Genomic DNA, 23028 nt, shown 5'->3' on the forward strand with positions numbered 1-23028 from the left:
AAATTTGTAGGTCGCATTCGAAAGGAATCGATCAAACCAGTGATGGCACTCGAATAGTTTCGTGCATCTGCGTTATATTTTAGAATTATATCGGACTGTTAACCTTGTCTCTTACTAAAGTTTCCCTTTTTTCTTTATTTAAAAATGTACTTTATCGCCTACTTTTTGACGATAAATTGGCGAAATCATTTATGTTAATAGTTCTTGGACCCAGAAATTAATTTTATTAATTAATTTATATTAAGAGTTTTTAGATTTTTTTAGTTGTTTTCTTCTTTCTTGTTATTTTTCTTAAAATATATTAATTAATTTTTTTAGTATATATTTTTAGTCTCCTTTTACCAACTAGGGGTTTATCTGGACTGGCCTTACAGTTTAACGTGGGCTCCGAACCACGGTTCTCGGTATTAAACCTACCGACTTGCCAGTGACCACCTTTTAGTTGAGATCTAAAAATTATCCCAGAAGACATCCGGTCTTACCCAGCCTGGTTACTGGCGTGACTTTCCTTGTCGAGTTTTACACTCTTATCTAGGACAATCGCAAACATAAATTCACGACCATGCCACAGCAGGATTCGAACCCGCAGCTATCGCAATAGTAGGAGGACCGTTCTGTGGCCTTTAGCACTGCGCGATCAAACCGGCATTAATTACATTTGTTTTCTTATTTCTCAAAAATAATGCGAAATTATTTCATGTTTCTCTGTTTACTTCATTGCTCTTCGTATATTTGTAGTTTTTATTGCTTCTTAGTAAAAAAATTAATATCCTTTAAAGTACTCAAGCAATTTTTAATAATAAATTGTAGAGTCCTTCATAGGATCAAGAGTAGTGTAGTTATAGGTTATGGACTATTGATCTAAGAAAGAAGATTTGAAAAAGTGATATCTGGAAGCTGACTCAATTTAGAATTATTCTAACTTCACATAATTCTTGTAACTATGATACATGCTTTTTATATAAGCTTTCTCGCTAGTATTACCTTTAATACAGAAATTTCGTGTGACTTATAATAATTCTACGGTTTACGTAAGTAAACTTATTATATTTTATCTCCAATATTAAATTTTTATTTTGTGAAGGACTTCTATAAATGACTAACATCAATTCGTAAGTTATAACAAGAAGTTTAAGCTGACATCGTCACTATTTGAAGGTTCGGTTTGAAGGAAGATGTGGTGTTCAATCGTTAGTTTACTGTTTTCAAATGTTCAGCTCTAATAGTTAAGTCAAATTTTACATTGCATAGATGCTATCTTTTTAACCTAACCTAGCATAATTTTATACACCTATACGTTTTCACGTTTAATGTTACGTTTAATACAAAGCTTTTTTGTAACTAATAATAATTTGGTTTACGTAAAGATACGTGCTTTATTATTTCAGAAAAGACTGTAAGTCTGTAAATGAATAAGCACATATTATCATTATAATCTAACTGTATGTAGTAACAACGAATTTAAGTTTACATAGACACTGTTCACCAGAACGTTTAGTAATTATTTCCAAAGGCGAATTATTATACATCCTTTGTGAATTAGTAGTATACGTATGTATGTATGTTTTATAATTTCATTTGTCATTTAAATAAATAATTTTGTTTTTTTACCGGCTTGGTTGGCACAGTGGTAAGGGCGACAGGGCGGTCCATTTACTGTTGCGATAGTTCGCGTTGCGGGTTCAAATTTTGCTGGTGAATGCTCGTAAATATGTGTTTGGTATTGTCCTAGGCAAGAGTGTAAAATCCGACAAGGAAAATAATCCCAGTCACGCCAGTAACCAAGCTGGTTAAGACTGGATGTCTTTTGGGATGATTTCTAAGTTGGTCACTCGCCAGTCGGTAGGCTTAATGCCGCGGACCGTGGTTCGGAGCCCATGTTAAACTGTAGGTCCAGTCCAGATAAACCCGTAGTTGGTAAAAGGGGACTTTAAATATATATAAAAAAAATTCTTAATATTTATTAATTTTTTTGTTGACGTACTTAAGAAGGAGTTTACAAAAATTATTATTTATATAATATTTTTCACACAATGCTTATAGTCGAATCAACTTTAATGACATTTAAGAGTCTATTGTGTATTTTTTTACTCAACTTACTATTTTAAGATCATCGATTTTGATATTAGTTCTGGCTATTGGAATTTCCATAATGATAAGTAACAAGAGCAATTACCTTCTGTAATTTCTACTTAGATGTCGTTACTCTCGATAATTGTCTCAGGCTTTTTAAATAAAGTGGAATCAAATTGATTCCAGGATCGATTTATTTTCATCGGAGTCGAAATTATCTTGAAAGGAAAATATGGTAAGGCATTTATATAATGGTTAATCATAAAAAAGGGTTAGTAAAATAAAATTAAGATTACATTCGTTAATTTAGAGACAATTTTAATTAGAAATTTTTTGACGAAGACAAGCTAATTTTTCCAGCATTATAATATTTTAGACATTGGAACACAATATTTTTGAGAAAGTAATCAATAACGACTCGCTTTTGAAATATTTTCAAGTGATTTTAAACGACATGAATCGTCTAAATAGGAAATTCTACTAAACACGCCATACTCACCAGATTAGGTGTCCTAATTTTTTTGTTATTTCAACCGATTATTTTTTACTCTTATTAGTGTCTTTTCTTAAAAATTATAATAAATAAATTAAATGGTTACAAAACTATTTTTATACACATTACAAATACATTCCCGATATTCTGAGTTGTTAACCTTCATTCTATATTTCTCTACTTTTCTGTATGAATAAATAATTCAATAACTCTTAGTGATGACCAAAAAGTTTTTAAATTGCCATATGAATGTAAATTATTAATTACTCACAAACCACAGATAAATCGAGCAAGGATAGTAATGTTCTGAAAGAATATCTTAATTTATTTATCAACTAAAAAATAGGTATCAATATTTTATTAATAACAAAACTTTTGCCAGCTGTTTTGTATGAATTTGTTAAAAATATGTTTTGATAAAATTTCTGAAATATTTTTTTTGGCAAATTTTTATATTAAAATAATCTTAGATTATAACCACTTATTTACAGCACTATATTCTGCTTTTGTACTAACACAATGTTACAGTAGTTGAAAAGGTTTAATTCTCTTGAGTCGTCCTGTCTGACTCGTGCTTTCGCTGGAAGATGGATTGGTTCGATATTGACTTAATGAAGAAGTTTGAGTTCTTGACTCTTGGTAAACTTTTTAATTGGTTAGTTAATGGGATCATTTTCTAATATGTGTTTGTACAAACCTCTCAAACCGCCGAAGTATCTATAAATTATTCTTTATGGCATTCATATATCAATAAAATTATTTAAATTCGACATCAAGGTTTTTTTATTCTTCACATTTTCATTGTAGTTTCTGATATAGTGTAATTCTAAATAATATATTTGGCTGTATTAGTTTGATTAGGTATTGTTAAGTTCAACTGATAATTTTGTTTTTGTATCTTGTTAATTTTCTTGTTTTTGTCTATACCAACACTTGCTCTGTGGCACTTTTTTATTTTATTTAGTTATGAGTAGGTATTTTAATTTTTATCCTTGAAATGTGTACCTAAGAATCATTAATTTTGACAATTCTGTGAACATCTTTCGCAAAACATTGTTTACTTTCCTAATAATAAAGGAAACAATATTTGGAACATTTGCTGATGACACAGTTATCATGGCAAAATATTTACCTGTGCTTAAAGCTGTAGAAAAAGTACAAGTACCAGTCAACATGATCTGCAAATGGACTACAGACTAGAAAATACAGCTTAATAAGTCAAAAACTGCCCATGTTAATATTGCATTGCGGCGAAATGACAAAAGTCTTATTATATCACTTGATACATGTCCGATTCCTCAAGCAGAATCAGCCAAATACCTCGGAATATATCTCGATAGTACATTAAACTGAAAACATCATGTTACATAATAAGTAGAGCAGATTAGGTTCAAAGTCAAGCAACTGTCAAGTATTGGTTCGTCGGGAGATACTCTCAGCTTGGCCTAAAATCAAAGAGATTGGTTTATCAGTTTATCATAAAGCCAATTTGGAGCTATGGGTTGCAAATATGGTGTTTCGCTACAACATCAAACCAATTAATAATCCAGCTCACCCAAAATAAAGTTCTCTTGCTGCGCGATGACCTCGAAATCAAATGGATACACGAAATGATTCAAGATTTCGCCTTAAAACATGAAATAAAGTTACACAACAAAGTCACAGCAACGTGGAAGCAAAACGGCTACTGGATAATAAACAGAAATAATGATAAAAATCAGAAGATTGAAGAGTACCAACCCATACGAACTTATTTAGTGTATAAGTGCATTCTTAACTTTATATTAAATAGATTAGTTTTATTTTAATTTGTAGTACAGTTCAGTTCCAACCTTCGTAGGGTGAAGACGTATTTTCAATACGGTCCAAGCTATAAAAAGATACCGTTCTTTAAAAAAACCCAGTATTTTATTACGGTTATTTAATTGAGCGTTAAAAACGCATAACAGATGCGGCTATCTGTCTCTCAGTGGACCTAAAGTGTAGTGAATACGTGTTTACGTGACCAGACAAAAGGACTGCATCTCATTTTTATTAGTGTTTAAAATTATTTCATCTTATTTTACAACAGTCCTTTTGAAATTCATTTATAGTATTTATAGTAAAAAACTAGTGCTAAAATAACGTAAGTGAAAAATGAAGTGCGTGAAATAAACAATGTATTTATTTTATTTTTTTTATCATCTGGAAGTAAATTAAATAAAATATTAAAATATTAAAAAATGGCAAACCATAGCGATTCAACCAAATCACCTGCACACTTTGATATAAGATTAGAACAAACAGCAATAACGCAAACTCCACCATCAGAATGGACTACAGTCATTAACAAAAAACGATTGAGAAGTCCAGAAGAAGAAATCGCGAGGAAACAAACAAGAATCAGTGACTATTGGTTGCAGAAACCGATAGAGACAAAAAACAGTTTTAGCAACCTGTCGGAAGAAATTGAAGAGAACATACAACCAAGCCCTGAAAAAGTTGTTCCCAAACCACCACCAATAACAGTCTATAAGGTAGGAATAATAAAAAACATCCATGACTTATTGAAAACCATTACTACGAACTACACAATTAAAACAGTGAGCTATGAAACGATTAAAATCCAATTGTTCGAAGCGGATCACTTTAAAGTTCTTATAAAAGAATTAGATGAAAGAAACACCCAATACCATACATTCAGGCCAAAATCCGAGAGAACATTTAAATTCGTATTAAAAGGATTACATCACGGGACGGACTTTAACACCATCAAGGTAGCACTAGCTGAAAAAGGCCACGAGGTCGTAAATATTCACAATATACGACATCACACGACAAAAAAACCTCTGCCTATGTTTTATATAGACATAAAACCTAATGGAAATAATAAGGCGGTGTATGAAATCACCAAATTGGAAAATAATATTATTAAATGCGAACCACCACATATAAAAAGAATTATACCACAATGCACAAGATGTCAAGCGCACGGGCACACAAAGACTTACTGTCGCAAATCATATAGATGCGTAAAATGTGCAGGAGAACATAAGACAGGAGATTGTACTCGTAAAGTTCGCGATGAAAAAGTGAAATGTGTTAACTGTAACGGAAATCATCCAGCGAACTACAAGGGTTGCGCAGTTCACAAGCAACTACAGCAGAAACTCTATCCTGCCTTAAGGGAAAAAAGGCATCAACAAAAACAATCTACTACTACCAATCTACCACTACCCACCAGAACAAGTCAACCAGACATAACTTATGCCCAAATAGTTGAAAATGGTTCAGCACAAAAACGAGAGACAACATCTCAACCTACTGAAACTAGCAACATCTCAAAATTAGAAAATATGATGGCCAAACTAATGGATCAAATGAGTACGATGCTTGGTCTACTCACAACCGTCGTAAGCAAACTTGCCTAATGCCTGAAACCAATAGCTACAAAATCGCCGTCTGGAATGCCAATGGGCTCCAACAACACGCCAGGGAACTAAAAATGTTCGTAAATGAACAAAATATTGACATTATGATGGTTTCCGAAACACACTTTACGGACAAGAATTATCTGAAAGTTCCTAAATATAAGATTTATCATACAAATCACCCTGATGATAAAGCACATGGAGGTACAGCCATAATAATTCGAGATGATATAAAGCATTTCGAAAAAGAAAAATTCCGCAAAGACTACCTGCAAGCCACCAGTATAACCATAGAGGAAGCCCATGGACCATTAACAATTTCTGCGATTTATTGCCCACCCAAACATAACAACAAGGCAGAACAATTTCAAGAATTCTTCAGTACGCTAGGTAATAGATTTATAGCAGGAGGAGATTATAATGCAAAACATTTAATGTGGGGTTCAAGAATAATAACCTCAAAAGGTAGAGAACTGCTCAAAGCCATAAGGAAAGATAACTTACAATATATCTCTACTGGTGAACCAACATATTGGCCTTCAGACAGAAATAAAAAACCAGATACAATAGATTTCTGTATTACAAAAAATATTGATCCAAAAAAGTGTCAGGCAGAATCATGTTTCGACCTGTCTTCTGATCATTCACCAATAATAGTAACAATTTCTTCAAAAATTACCATCAAAGATAAACCCCCTTCTCTGTGCAATAATAGAACTAACTGGCCCTCATTTAGAGAAAACTTAGACCAAAATATCTCTCTAAACTTGCCGTTACAAACTGAAATGGATATAGAAATAGCAGCAATAAATCTTACAAAAAATATACAGGAGGCAGCATATTCCGCGACTCCCAACAGTGAAACATTTCCAAGAAAAAATACACATATATCATGTACAATACAGAAAAAGATAGCAGAAAAAAGAAAGTTACGACGAAATTGGCAACAGCAAAGGACTGAAGAGAATAAAAGAAAATTCAATAGGGCCATAAAAGAGCTGAGAGATCTAATTCAAATTGAACAAAACCAAGGCATTCAAGAATACCTAGAAAACTTGACATCAACTGAGGCTACAGACTATTCGTTGTGGAAAGCAACAAAAAAGCTTAGGAGATCCCAGCAGCATAACCCACCTATTAAAACAAGCGAAAATAATTGGGCGAGAAGCAATAAAGAGAAGGCCGACATTTTCTCAAAACACTTAAAAAATGTTTTTAAACCTTTCCAGTCTCAGCTACATAAAGATGACGAAAATAAAATTACTAGCTTTCTAGATTCGCCATTTCAAATGGATTTACCGCACGAGAAATTAACGGTCAAAAAAGTTAAACATACAATAATGAGAGAGATTAATATTAAAAAAGCTCCTGGTTATGACTTAATTACTGGCAAAATTTTAAAAGAACTATCAGAAAAGGCTATAAAACTATTAACATATATATTTAATGCTATGCTACGAATTAATTATTTCCCTAGTATCTGGAAAGTAGCTAAAATATTAATGATACTTAAACCAGGAAAAATACCAGAAGATGTGACCTCCTACCGACCTATAAGTTTATTACCAATAATCTCGAAAGTTTTCGATAAATTATACATAAAAAAACTAAACTATATAATAGAAAAAAGAAAAATTATTCCAGAACATCAGTTTGGCTTTCGCAATAAGCATGGGACTATAGAACAAGTGCATAGACTTGTAAACCAAATAAACGCTGACCTAAATGCCAAAAGATATTGTTCGGCTGCTTTTCTAGACATATCTCAGGCTTTTGACAAAGTATGGCATACGGGCTTGCAGGTTAAACTAAAGAAACTTCTCCCTCATCCGGACTATCAGCTATTAAAATCGTATCTCACTGACAGACATTTTATTGTAAATCAAGGCGATGAACATACCGAATTAAATCCCATATATTCAGGAGTTCCGCAAGGTAGTGTACTGGGTCCAGTACTGTATCTTCTGTATACGGCTGATCTGCCCACCACAAAAATAACTACTGTAGCAACATATGCAGACGATACAGCAATCTTAGCATCCCATGAAGATCCAGTCACAGCATCAATAAACCTACAAACCCACCTGGATCAAATACAATTATGGTTGAAGACATGGCGCATTAAAGCCAATGAATCAAAATCCACGCATATAACGTTTACCCTGCGTAGAAGAACATGTCCACCAGTAAATATCAATCATCGTCAACTTCCCCAAGCAGAGCATGTTAAATATCTTGGTACGCACTCAGATCGACGCCTAACCTGGAAGAAGCACATACTCTCTAAACGGAAACAACTAGGACTAAAATTATATCAAATGTATTGGCTCATTGGGCGCAAATCCAAGTTATCATTAGATAACAAGGTATTGCTGTATGAATCTATACTCAAGCCCATTTGGACATATGGAATTCAACTATGGGGTACCGCTAGCAAATCTAATATATCCATCATTCAACGGTTCCAAAATAAGGTGTTGCGTGCCATTGTTGATGCTCCGTACTATATTTCAAATAAAGTGATACAACGCGATATTCCTCTAGAACCTATAACGAGTGTAATCCAACGTGTTTGTGTGAAGTACTTCGAAAGAGTGTCAGTGCATCCCAATGTACTCGCTAATCAGCTAAATATGCGACGTGATAGTGAAGTGCGTAGACTAAAACGTTTAACACCACCTGATCTGATTACTGGACATATGTAGAGTTTAGAATAACCATTAGAATAGGTCTAATTAATTAAGATAATATTTTATACAGAAGATTGCTTATTGAAGTGATTTTCTACATGCCATGTATATATAATATAAACAGAAGAAATACTTATTGCCAATAGGGCAGATTGTGGACTCACGAAGAGTAATAAAAAAAAAAAAAAAAAAAAAAAAAAAAAATTTGTAGTACAACAGAACAGTAGTTTTAAATTGATTTTTAAATAAAAATTCTACTAAAAATATCTAATGAAAGTTGTAATTAATTTAAAAAAATATATAGTATTGTCCCTCGATTTTGTCCCACTTATTCTATGTCCTGTAAGTTCATGTATTCACACTGTATTAGGGTAAGTCAGCAAACATATATGTGACCAGATGAGTACAGGTGTGTGATGGAGCAAAAATAATTGAGCTCAATTTATTGAAGACAGCACCCTTTAATTTAAATGATAAATAACATGTATATTATATTTTCATATTAAGAATAAAAATGAGTACATTAGTACATAATAATTAATAAATATAAATACGAATATTGTAAGATCGTATGTGATAAAGCGGAAAAGCCGTAGTATACGCCAATGGGTCGAGTCATTATTAATTGCAAGAAATTGATAAATCTCTCTAGTAGCTTTCGTTCACTGTTCACGGCCGACACAGGAACCGTTTTAAATTGAAACTGTTGGACGATCAGTCTAGCTCGGAATCTCATCACGGCCGCCACGGAGCTCTTTGTCAACCAAGCGAATGATTTAAAATTGCGGTCAAGTTTATTTATAGGAGCGTTTCTAAATATTAGATAACCGCGTAAATGAGATTGTGGGGTTTTAATAACTAATCGGTTTCGATTTGACATTTGTTTCGTTGTTATCGTGGACGTCCATGCATGTGTGACTGAGCCATTAGACTAATTGAAGAAAAAATAGTTATACCGTCATTTGCGTTAGGAAAATTGACCTTAGACTGCCATTAAATATGTATTAGAGAATATAGATTTTTTAGAATAAGAATGGAGAATGCATGAATAAAAATATTTTAGATATACACAATATATTTTATTCTGCACTGAGTAACTATGTTGTAGATAATTATGTTTATTTGTGAATTATTTATTCTCTGTTCTTAATGATTTCATAATAAACCAAATATATTTAAGCTTTTATAATATTTTTTACTGATAATATACAATATTAACTAAATATATATTGTTTATAAAATACTAACACCAATTTAATTTTAATTTAATTTAATTAATTGTTATTAACATAAATAGATTTAAAAGAGTATGTATCGTTATATATAGTGAGTTTTCAAGAACTTATGAAATTAATAAGAAATAAAATAAATGAATAAATAATTTTTGATAAAAATAGATAGAAATTTCGGCTATTTTTATTGTTTATTTCTAATATATGAAAATAAATAATAAGAAACAAAAATTGTTTAATATTATACTATTAAATCGATTTTAATTAGTACACTATGTATGCAGCTTAATTTAATGTTTACTGTTTAAGTTAAAAAAACAATAGAAACTCTAGTAAAAATATTAATTATAATTGAATGATTAAGATTATAAAAAAATCGAAATATTTAAATTAAGGTCGCGTTTTGCAGGTGGGGAATTATTTTTTCTATGTGCATTTTTGCAGTTAGGAAATAAAAATATTTATTTTTAAGGAAATTATATTCAATTTGGTTGGTTTATGCATGACCTTTCAATTGGTATCGATTATTCCATTTTCGTCATGGAAATGGAAATGTGCTTTTATTCCAGTTTTATGTTTTAACTTCAGTTATACATGTCCATAAAATATTTTCCATATTTTTATATTGTTATATATACGAAAAATTTCAATTTACTACTATTATTTCTTACTGATTTCTATTGTTTTCATATTTACTGCTATTAAGCAAAATGCATTTACTATGGCATACTTAATATCTATATTTTCTATTTAATAATTAATCAATTTATAATTGTATGTTCTTATAAAGCATTAATTTGAACTAGTAGTTTAGAAATTACAGTGTTTTAGTTATTTTATGGTATTAAATTTTATTGTTTTTCTGAAGAATCTGTTAACAATAGAGACTATTCTGTAGAAAAAGTTCTGTTTGATTAGCGAAAGTGATCACACATAATTACTAGGTGTTAGAGATACATATAATTAGACTGATCGACTGAATTCGTGAAAACTGTATGGTTAGCAGGTATAAATATACTAAAATGAAGAAATTTTCTTTAAGTCATTTAACAACAATATTGGAGGTAAGTTGTTTATTATATTATACACAGACATATTAGATGTAGCACTTATACTTAAGAAATTATGCTAATATATATCTAATATACTTATTATAACTTATAAATTGTGAGTAAATATTTTAAATACAAGAATTTTAAGGGTATTTAAAAAAAACAAAATTAAACCAGTTTACATAATTAAATCAAAACTGTTATAGCATCATGTCTATATCGTTCTTGAAATTAAAATATTTGTTTAGAATATCAGGGAGTTATTAAGGATATAGAAAGGATATATATAGGTTATTAAGATAGAAAGCGCTGACCAACAAATGTTAAATTAATTCAAGAAGTAAATTACAAGAAAAAGATCACCTACAGTAACTAGAAAATCTATAAAATCACCCAGAAGAATGTCTAGAGGAAAAGTAAATTGAATATCGTATCATATAATTTAGCAGAAAAAGTAATCAAAATATTTTTTATAACTTCTAAAGAACCTGTTAGATCCACAACAACAAATAACTTAATTTTGTTACCATCTAGTTTAGTATATACAAATTAATATCTACAAACTTTTCACAAATGGTATTGCTTTTAAAACTGCAACAATACAATAATTATTACATCTTAAAATATAAAAATCTATTTGAATAATAGGAGAACCAATCTGTACAAGATTACAAGAATTACATGAATTTTTATTTATTTAGATATTGATCTCAGCTCAAAACTTCAATACTTAAAAAGGGCTATGAAATTGTTATATTTATTTGTGTAATTTTAAAAGAATGATAATGTATTAATAATTAATAGGTGAGTAGGTTTGATATAAATAAAGTTCATTCATATCTACTATTTTGTTATGTTACAAAACTCCTTTACATTACGTTATATAATTAGTGATAATGTATTATAAACGAATAATACAATTAAAATAGATTTAAATTTTAATAATATCGAATTAATAAATTGTTTATCCTTCTTTTGATTTTCAATCCATTTGATAGACAGTATAAAGCACAAAAATTAAATTAGATTTTCCACTACCTGAATTTTTTTTTTATTATTTAATTAATATATTGTTACTAGTCGTTTCCGTCTAACCTACAATTTGTCTTTATACTAAGATAAATCTAGGTATATAACTAGGAGGACCCATCGGCCCTAACTCAGTCTCTGGTGAAATAATGTTTATACATGTCACTGCTGTATTTCTTAATATATGCACCTCACTACACAACACTACACAAGATTAGATGGTCTGATTTTTTTGAGTCTGTGTCCTGCTCTGGTGGTATCCAAAAGTTGCAATATTTCAATATTAGTATGAGAATGGAGTCTTTCCTCATGCCCCCTTGCAATTCTCTTGATTTCTTGACTGACTATCTGAAGGTCTCGATGTAGGTAATCAGTCCTATAGTATTTGGGTGCACCCACAATACCTCTCAGGACTTTGTTCTGAAAAAATTGTATTTTATTAATGTTACTCTTTGCAGAACCGTATGTCCATATAGGTTTCAATATTTGCTTATATAATAGCAATTTATTATATACTGATAATTGATTTTCTTCCAATTAGCCAGTACATTTTCCTATATTTCAATTCCAGTTCTTTTCATTTCTTCTTTATATGTTCCTTCCAGTGAAGTTTTGCATCGAGATTCATTCCGAGATATTTAGCGTTGTTACTATATGGAATGATAGTTTTATTTAATGTTATTGGTGCTTGTACGGTCTGTTTATAGGTGAACTGCACATGTAGAGATTTACTTTCATTAATTCTTATTTTCCAAGCTTGTGTCCAATTCCAGTACACTTCCGTGTGGTACACCTGCTTTAGCTTCTTTTATTGTAGAGTAAGCTTCTTCTTGCTTAACTCTAAATATTCTGGTTGTAATGTATGATTTTAATAGTTCGGAGTGTTGTTTTGGTAGCATTTTCTGTAGTTTATGAACAAGGCCTTCATGCGAAACCTTATCGAAGTCTTGTGCTACATCTGAGAATATAGCTAAGCATACTTTTTGACTTTCGTACGCTTTTACAATAACATTTGTTATTCTGTGGACCCGGCAATTATTGAATGCTTGTTAATAAACCCAAACTGGTGTGTTGGTATTAGGTTTTTTCTCTCTTTGATCGGTTTTATTCTTTTCAGCAGGAGTTTTTCAAAAACCTAAGATATTACTGGCAGCAGTGATAGAGCTCTATAGGATTTTATTTCGTTTGATGACTTCCCAGGTTTTGGGATCATTATAATTTCCGCCATCTTCCAAATATTTGGGACATGCTTTAATCTAAATGCTGTATTGATCAAGTTGGTGAGTTTTATAATTCCCTTTCTTGGTAGTTTTTGCAGTAATTCTCCTGTTATTAAATCGTAGCCTAGTGATTTCCTGGGGTTAATGTCAGTTTTAATAACTTTGTTTAGTTCTTTCAGTTTGACTAATTCAATCATCGAATTTTCAGCTTCTATGTCCGGTAAATTATGTTCAATATTAGCTTCGTTTGGTTTGTAGCCTGAAAAATGGAAACGTTGTTAAATGTCGAGTTTTAAACATTTTACCAAGCTCAACAATCGTAAAATGACTACTTAGAAAAAGCAAAACTCTAAAAGCGAAGTAAAAGTTGAGTACTACTTACATTTTATAGTACATTTTAGACGTAAAATAATTGGGTAGGACTGATTACTTTACTATAAATTTTCCTTTTCCTATAAATTACAGAAAAAATATAATAAATTTACCAACATCAATGACGACAAATCTGGTCCGCTGATTAAATCAATAAAGGTTATTGTTAGCGTTGGGAACTATCGACTGAAAACAGTCAAAACAATCGATAGCCGCAAAACATCGACAAAATAACGAATAGCTGGCAACCCCGAGACGTTTATCTGGGATGTTATTGAAGCGTATTTCTATTCATTCAGTACTCGACCGTTGTTTGGTTTAGACGTGCCACCATCGACTGCCCAAGACTCGTCTCCAGGTAGCACCGCTGCCATCCGTTTTATCCTTTGTATTTTTATATTGCTTCAATAAATAACGGTCACATAATGTAAACACCACTGTTTCATTTCGTTTTACCTTCATTCAAAGAGCCATATAATTTACCCTAAAAACTAATTAACTGTTATAATATTATATTATGAAAGAAAGCGATGCAATTAAAAATATTTAGCGACAAAAGTTTGGAACAATGTAGAACAAAATGCTCACGAAGCGGCAATAATCGCATTACAAACACAATTTAGTTCTATGGATTTCAACGCCAGCTTGGGCAGTCTATTTATATTTTGTCTTATCTTCATTGAAAGTGGAGCAAATGTTTCACCGTGCCAAATAAATCAGTGAATAGTAAATCTCTAACAAGATTAAAAAATCTTTATTCGATTGAAGTAGACTTGTTCAATAATTTACGCTAATCAGGTAAGCGCAATTTTGACAGTTATTAACTTTGTATTGCGTTATGTTGATGTTTGCACTGATATGTTAAGATATTATACTAGACATATAATAGGTGAGATAATCTTAATTATGTAGCATACGTTTTTTAATGACACCATTCTAAAAACCAATAATAGTTGTTTAGGGTAAATGATATTGCTCGGTAAATGGAGGTAAAACGAAATGAAACTTATGATTATTTATTGGCTATATAAAAAAAATGTGAAAAATACAAATGATAAAACGGATGGCAGTCGATGGTGGCACGTCTAAACTAAACAATAGTCGAGTACTCAATGAATCGAAATACCCTTCAATAACATCCCAGATAAACGTCTCGGGGTTGCCGCCAGCTATTCGTTATCGGGTTCTAGTTGGCGCTGCTGGCACCCCGCAAGTGTTCAACATCTGGGATTAGATTTCTGGGTATTTTGTAGACCGTTATTCCACGATGTAAAATTCGACATGCCTCAAGGTCACTACAGTTGAGTATTAGTTATTTCAAAAATTATTAGTTAATGATGATTTATTTACTACGAACCTTTCTAATTATTAATGTGTGAACAGACGTTGATGAGTTTATACTGAACATTTCTTGACATTTTCATCTAAAGTTTAGATCAATAAAAATTAATAATTAATAGGTTTACATTATGGAATATTGAATAACTTGTAAGAAAATTATATAATAATTAATAGACGGAACACAGTATCGCTATTATGAATTTATTATAAACTAAACTATATATAATTAATTTGTTTCTGTACAGACTTTGGAGACACGAGATGGTTGAGAAGAAAGGCTGGCGTGAATGGTCTTTTGATGGAGTTGGATTCGTTGACGAGAGTGTGTGTCGTTGTCTTTATGTTTGGCGTTTTCTGCGGGACGGTGGCATTTCATCTGGGCCCCGTAGATCTCTGAGAGGAGCTCGACTTTTTCTTGGTCACTGACTGAGAAATTTTCTGTAATTTGCTGTAATCGCTGACTTCAGGGGGGGAAAGGGATGACGTATATTCTTCCACCGGTCAGTAAGTGAATTTTTCGTGGAAATATAACATCAGAGTATCATGAGAGTATGGCGTCAGAGTGTAGAAATATCGATAGTGCTAAAAATAAGTATCGACATATTTTGTTTTACGTTGTATCAATATTTTTCCCCGCTGCCTTGACCGCTGCCTGACATCCTTGAACTAAATTATAAAAATCGATGAAAACAAACATTGTACAACTGGTGTATGTTTTATTATTAAGAGTTTTCGTACATGCTAAAGATTTTGCATTAATCACATTAAAGGAACGTCTCTCTTTTGAGGCTTCTCACCCTGCATAGAACAGTCTATTTTTACTTGTGTTTATCTCTATGAATACTAGAATAATATTAATATGGAGCTGGTTTTATGAACAATCAGACCTTAGAACAACATTATCTTTATAAAATTGAATAAACACAGAACTGGTATATTTCATTACAATATATTTTCTTATCCATCTGGTTTATAAAATTGATAATATATTTTAGAAATTTAAATTTTAATTCTTCAGTAAAATATATCATATTTGTTACTTTAATTTTAATCTATCAAATGTATTAATTTTAAAAATACATTATATATTATTATTATATTAATGTACTCTTGAAACATAATTAATATAAATGTTTTTATGTTAATGTCTTCTTAAAACTTTCCTACAATACTACCAGATATATGCTTAGTTCGTAATTTTTCGATATTCTTCTGTGTGTTTGTTAAATAATCTACGGAGAAATGTTTGCTATCATTTTCAAACGTACCTTTAAAATTACTTTTAGTTTGAAAAACACATTATTTTATTCTTACAAAAAATTGTTAAATTGTTAAATTCGTTTTGAAGTTTCTATTGTGGAATGAAATGTATTCATTCGATTGGTTAAGATTCGATTCATATTGTGTATTTTATTTATTTGTTAATATAGATTTTAATGAAAGACTTTTTTAAATAATGTTCTTCCACATTTGGGTCCATAATCATCTAATTTGAAATGACTTAAGGTTTATATAGTTTTCTTTCAAGATTTCTGGGCTAGAGCAGAAATATTAGCCCATTTGTCTTTCTATTCCATGTCTTCATATTTTCTGGCAATAAAATATAATATCACAGATCATAGTGTTCGTTCTGTGCCATTCATACATTAGGGGTAAAACAATAGGTTATTATTATTTTGTTATCTCGGTAATAACGGTGTTGGTCGCTTACCAATTTTTTTTGTGAAAAACTATGAAAAAATGACGATGCTTTTTGAAAGCAGTACAAATGGGATTATAAACAAGAGTATAAACAGAGCTCAATTCACACATTTAAAAAAGACTCACTCTTATTGAAAAAACCCTGGTAGTTTACATTTTAGTAATGCATATCTTTTTTGAAAATATATATTTAATTTTATTATCTATATTACTGCATTTATATTATTGAGTTTAATGATATAAAAAATAAAATTGCTATAACAAAATGAAGTCAATGCCACGGTAGCATCAATTTTTATTCACTACTCGCTAAACTGTTCTTTATTGATATATCTAAACATGTTAAAACATTAAAATATATCTACTAAATATTCTCTGTTGGTCTAAAGTTATATTAGTGCTTGACTATATCCAAAATATGTGATAACAATAAGTTGGTTAAAACAAGTATTGTGAATTTCATAAAACTGATATCAATTATCCTCAAACTAGAAATCCATATAAAACAAAAAAGGCATAATTGAAATAACTCTATCCCACTGGGCGCGACTGTTATAAAAGGTAAAAATACATATTAAAATATTTCAGCAGTCGCAACCAGAAATTAGGAGGAACCATAATAAAGACAACGTCCAATAAAATGGCTATGATGTATACGAGCTCTAGGGCCGTAAACGCCATAGACCAACAAAGTTCACAGCAATTTCTGTCCGAATGGCGGGATATAGGACGGTGTCTACCCATAATATTTTGATTAAGATTCGTTGAGCTCCATTTTTAGATCCGACGCTCAGCTAAATGAACTCTCGGTTATTGCCGATGGTAATATAAGGGATTTAGGTTTGCACAGAACTTTGTACTTTGCTTTTTTCCCCTTTAAAAGAGTATGTTCCTAATAAAGTTAGGATTACCATGAAATTAACTTTTCTATAGATACTGAAGATGAGCTTGTTCGCTGCATGTGTTTGATTTTAATTAAATACCGTATTAATAATTGTAACAATTTATTTTTACTATATATGCATGGGATTGACTAATTAATATGGACGAAATAATATGAATAATATAAACGAAATAATATAAAAGACCAATTGATATCGTATATATATCACACGATATTTATTTATTAATAAGGTGTTAATAAGGCCATCATTTGTTTCCAGCAACAGTTTCCAGCGGTATGTTGTCTTGTTCCTGTACCAAAACATTTGCCAAATGCTTCAATGATATTGGAGATAGTAATCAACTGCTCACTCTATGATCTAAAACTCCCCTTAATAGGCCAATTATGTTGAGGTCTGGCGATTGTGCTGGTCAGGTAAAATGTTTGATAATAATCTGATGGTCTGATATAAACCAAGACTGAAACTATTTGGCTGTATGTATGGACACATGATCATACTAACATGACATGGAATATGACAGTATTTGAGGATATTATATACCACTTTTTTTGCAGTTTGTCGCTGGCTTCCTTTATAAGGATTTGCGTTAAATATTTCACAATCACAACCCTTCGATGGATGGTAGCTTTGTGGAGTTCCCACCGTTCTGCTTTCATTTCTACTGTTGATCGCAGTTGAACTCGATAGAAGCTCATCTAGACCAACCGTAAACAACTCGACAGCTAACTCTATTATGTGCTTTGGTATACAAAGCTATCATCAAAGCAATCTGGACGTACGTTATTCAACTATGCACGGCACAGCAAGTATCAGCCATATTGAAATATTAGAAATATTCCAGAGCAAAGTTTTAAGGAACATGCTCAATATATCTCAAGGCATGAACAAAGGGTACATGGTACTTGTATCTAAATCTCAGTAGAAAGACAGTGATGCAGAAAATATGTCAGTATAGCGTAAAATATTAGAGGAGGCAAATATACGAATTAGCTGGCATTAGCACTGAGTGAGGTAGGAATACAACAGAACCAATACAACAAAAAAAATAGTTTAGTGGTTGGACAATACAGTGGCTTATTTCTCAGACAGATACGCATGGCGTAGATAAGGAAGTTTTATGTTATCTGGTCAAAATGTTTTTAAGGTTCGTGGGTCTCTGTTAGCGAGAAAAAATTAGCTAACATAGCACTCTTCGTGTATCACCCCTCCAATAGTGGGAGTGGCATTACCGTTGGAACCATTTTATTTGTTGCTAATTCACTCTGTGCTCTGGTTGTTTACAACTGACGGTTTCAGCTAGAATTTCTTGCGAATTAATGAAACACTTTACTTTCCACTACTTAATGTATTTGCATTAATTACAATTTAAATAAACCTATTATAATTATAAAAAACTATTACATTAACAATCTTGAAAACTATTGTAACAAAATGCTGCAATAATAATATACAATATATAGTTATTTAGAATCAAACTACCAAAAAAATCATTTTTGTCAAGGTCGCGACTAGGACGACAGAGCCAGAACCTTAAAAATCACTCGAATAAAACAAGTAGAACCAAAAATAGTAACTAAAAGTACGACTGAAATAGTCGATAGTACATAGTAACAAAATCAGTTGGACAGAAAATAGCGACTGATAACAGTCGACTGAAACAGTCACTGGTAAAAAGTAGTAAAATCAGTCGAACCAAATATAGCGACTGAAACAGCCGATAATAAAAAGTAGTTAATTACTAAACATTCGATAGTCAATTTCAGTCGATAGTTCCCAACACTAGATTTTTCTCTCGAACAGTTTCTGTCAGTTAACACTGTATTTTGTCCACTATTCCTCTTCACCGGTGATTTTTTTCCGTTTTTTTGTGAATGCTGTTATTAGAGCATCAACAATTTACCCTCTTCGAAGTCTGAGACATCACCCATTTCACATATTGCTTATTTTAACCTTCGCAGAACAAAACGTGTAATGTAAGTTGATCATGTATATTTTATCTAAAACGTTATAAAATGTATAAAGAGCCTGTTTGCTCTTCTCCAGTTAGAGATTTTACTCCGGTGGCCTATTCAATTCTCTTTTATGTTAATGATTCCAAATTTTGTTTTTGTTTTTGTTGTTGTATTTCCAAAAGTTGTTTTCTATTAACTAAACATTGTTTCTGATTTTGAAAAAAAATTACCGAAAGCAAAAAGTGGCTTGATCACTCAAACACTGTTAATTCCAAACGCTCTTGAGTTTGATGTTGTGTTTAAATTAAGTGTTTCTTAATCTACCTTACCCTCCAAATATAGCCCACAGCCACTACTCAGAAGCGATTGCCGAAATTGAGATCTGTTATGAGAGTCATAACGACTGCTTTGATTTTGAAAATATTATTCTATATAATAAAAAAAAAAGAAAACTTAGAACGGCACTAAAATGTGTGTATTATACATAAACGGAAATATATCTACGAAGAAAGTAAGTTGCTTTTCGTAGATAAACCAGATAATAAGTAACGTACACATTCCATAATATTAATACAAAGTAACAATTTTTATATAAAGATATCTATACAAATACTATAAATAAATAAATAAATAAATATGTAACAAATAAATAATTATAATATAACTAATTAAAGTAACATACATATATAAATGATAATGCAGCCACATTAATTACTATTTGACGAAAATTAATCTCAAAATATAGCTTTATATAAAGAATATATTCTTACGTGCAAAAATGGGGGCGCTAAAAAATCCAAGCCCGAAGCTCCGAGCAGAAATAAACGAGTGTTCATTTAGTTTAGGCGAGTATCAAAAATTCCTGCCCAACCAACCTTAATCAAAATATTATGAGCGCACACCCCTCTATATACTGCTATTTAGACAGAAATTGCTTGGAATGCTGTTGGCCTACGGAGTTAAGTTCATATACATCCGACAGTAATTTTATTTGATGTCGTTTCATATCTCTTCATTACCACTGCTTAAATAAATGATCTACAATAGCCAAGCTGTATGTGTGTAGTGTTATAGTTATGTTTAAGGCTCTTCGGTAATTTAAGTTTTGCTGTTCAGTCTTAATTATTAAAATTATGTTCTAGTTTGCGACGTGTTATATTACAACATTCTAGCATAAAAACAAATTAAATATAATTGTGTGGAACATTTAGACTTTGAATAAGTTTTCATGTAACGTTAACAGGATTTCTCGTTATAAATAACCTTCAAATTCAGAGATTACAATTTCCATGAGGTAAAAATTTTATTTTTTCTATAGTATTTAACATGTCAAATTTAGGGATAATTTAAATGCACTGCTGATATAATAGGATAGTTTAAAAGCTCCATAGTTTATAATTATATATATCCGAACTCTGAGTGAATTTCTTGAAATTAGCTACACAACAAACTTAAAGTAACGTTGCAGTAACATTTTACACCAAACGTTCTGAAGAGAGAAAAGTATACCTATAAAAACACAAAAATAACCATGAAAATCTGTGAATTAAGAATTACTGCACCGCACTCTATTCGTCAGATTTCACTATTAGTGAAAAACTTTCTTTTCCTTTATATGCATCGATAATATTTTAAATCTTCTTCTCATTATGTCAACAAGTTTTGTGAAACAAGTTTGTTACATTACATTCACTAAGAGAACGCATTTTAAGATATTTTGATTAATTAATGATTGTTGATTTTAACGGACTTCAGAAGAAGCTGTTTTTATATTAAGGTTATGCTGAATCGATGAATTGCAGACATAACTTTTTAAATTCTTCATCAACTTCACTCATCAACTATTAATAACAGAAAACTAAATTTTTTACAATGTATTTCTAAGTGCGGAATATTTTTAAACATACCTCAGTACCAGCTGTAAAATAGCACCAATTATTTATGAGTTGAAGCTTCTATATAAAATGTTATATCTAGTATTAAGTATTTTGATATCTTTCGAGGTGATGATAACTAAATCAATATCTTAAGAGTTAACTATTGGTTATTATACTATAAAAGTAATGACAACGTTATTATATACAGAGTAAATTAAATTTTAAATAGTCTATGATACTGAAGTGAATGAAAAATGGAATGCTAATTATTATTAAGCTTGATATTGAAATAAGAAGGTTTGAATTTTAGTATTAATCTATTTTTCTTAATTTTGATATTAATTGAATAATACTTATTTTATATATTTATTTAAATATATTTTTTATTGTCTCAGGTAATGGAAGTATTACGTTAGTAAATATATGGATTATTTTAAAAGTTATATATGTTAGAGGTAAGTTTAAATGTTTCGTTAATAGCCATATATTATGTAACATAAGATTTAACGCTATTAAATTATTAGATTCACTACGGCTATGAGCTTTTGAGCTGTGTTGTAAACATATTTTAAACGAAAAAGTCAAAGTGTTATGACCCATTTAGATGTCTCTTTTATAATAAGAAAAAGCTTCAACAGATATCTAAAAGTACTTTTCATAAATACTATATATCAAGTTGTAGCTTATAAACGACAATAAAAATATTTTAGTAGATACCAAATTAAACAAAATCTGACATATCAAGTCGACATTGTGTGTATTTAAATGTCGTCTTATCTCTTATTGTACTGGAGAATAATCCATCTATAACAGACTCTAATATATTTATTCAGCAATGTGTGCTGTATGTAAAGTATTATTTAATAACCATCAAATATCTGTTCTCGCATGGATTATATTCTTAATTGAAATACTTTATTCATCTCTTCATCACTATTTGCATGTGCCTTTTCTATACAGTCTGGACCATAACATCTATCGTACATCGACTTACAAGATTGTGGTAAGGGTTGTATGTTTAAAGCAACAGGATATAACTCACAGTGAAGTCGTGAACGGTGAACTTAGTTCAACCTTCTAAAATGTACTAAGGAAAGAGTAATATTTTTATTTAATTACTTATTTTAAATATCCAGGTAGGTAATACTTCTTATCTAAGTTTTAAAATTGATAAATATTCAAAATTAGGTCCAATTTGGTAGGATTTAAATAGGTTTTATGTAGCGGTAGGAACTATCGTTAATATAGTCGAAACTGTTGATAATCAAAAAACTAGTAGTAAACTAGTATTTTCAGTTAAATGCACGGTTCGACAGTTTTTTTTTTCAATTCGTGATGTAAGACGAAGATGTATGAACCCTTTCCTGTATAAATTGTGAGAGAGGAAAGGACGGAGATAATTGCTTGGAGCAGTTAATTTTATATGTGCTTATTTTTTCCAACGGTAGTGTAAACGAGATGGAGATGTAGAAATTCCTTCACTTACTAACTTTAAAAAAGAAAAGGAAAAAAAATTACTGAATTCTATTAAGATGCAATTAATAATTTCATTTAAAACGAAGTAGAATTATTTTTATATTAGAATGTTCTGTGGATCTGTAAAAAAGAATGGAATTTTCTATGAAATAGAACAATACCCCACAAATATTTTATCGTATTTTAAAATTTTAATTGCTATTTT

The 23028-nt window shown here is 30.7% G+C and overlaps 1 protein-coding gene across 8 annotated transcripts in view; it reads left to right on the top strand.

Annotated features, from left to right (window-relative positions):
- The window catches only part of Cngl (Cyclic nucleotide-gated ion channel-like), a 444433-nt gene that overhangs the window by 245387 nt on the left and 176018 nt on the right, over positions 1 to 23028 (top strand). Inside the window, exon 1 of one of the 8 annotated variants that reach the window (XM_076400455.1) lies at positions 10833 to 10962. The exons of the other annotated variants lie outside the window; for them this stretch is intronic. Within the exon in view, the coding sequence (XP_076256570.1) occupies positions 10894 to 10962 (69 nt within the window). The 5' untranslated portion in view covers positions 10833 to 10893. Of the gene's footprint in view, positions 1 to 10832; positions 10963 to 23028 lie in introns of those variants that run through there. 8 annotated transcript variants of the gene reach the window in all.

Source organism: Rhynchophorus ferrugineus, unplaced genomic scaffold (genome assembly GCF_030347505.1).
Source record: "Rhynchophorus ferrugineus isolate W39M unplaced genomic scaffold, kcgeb_rfMv2 rfM3, whole genome shotgun sequence".
NCBI lineage: Eukaryota > Metazoa > Arthropoda > Insecta > Coleoptera > Curculionidae > Rhynchophorus > Rhynchophorus ferrugineus.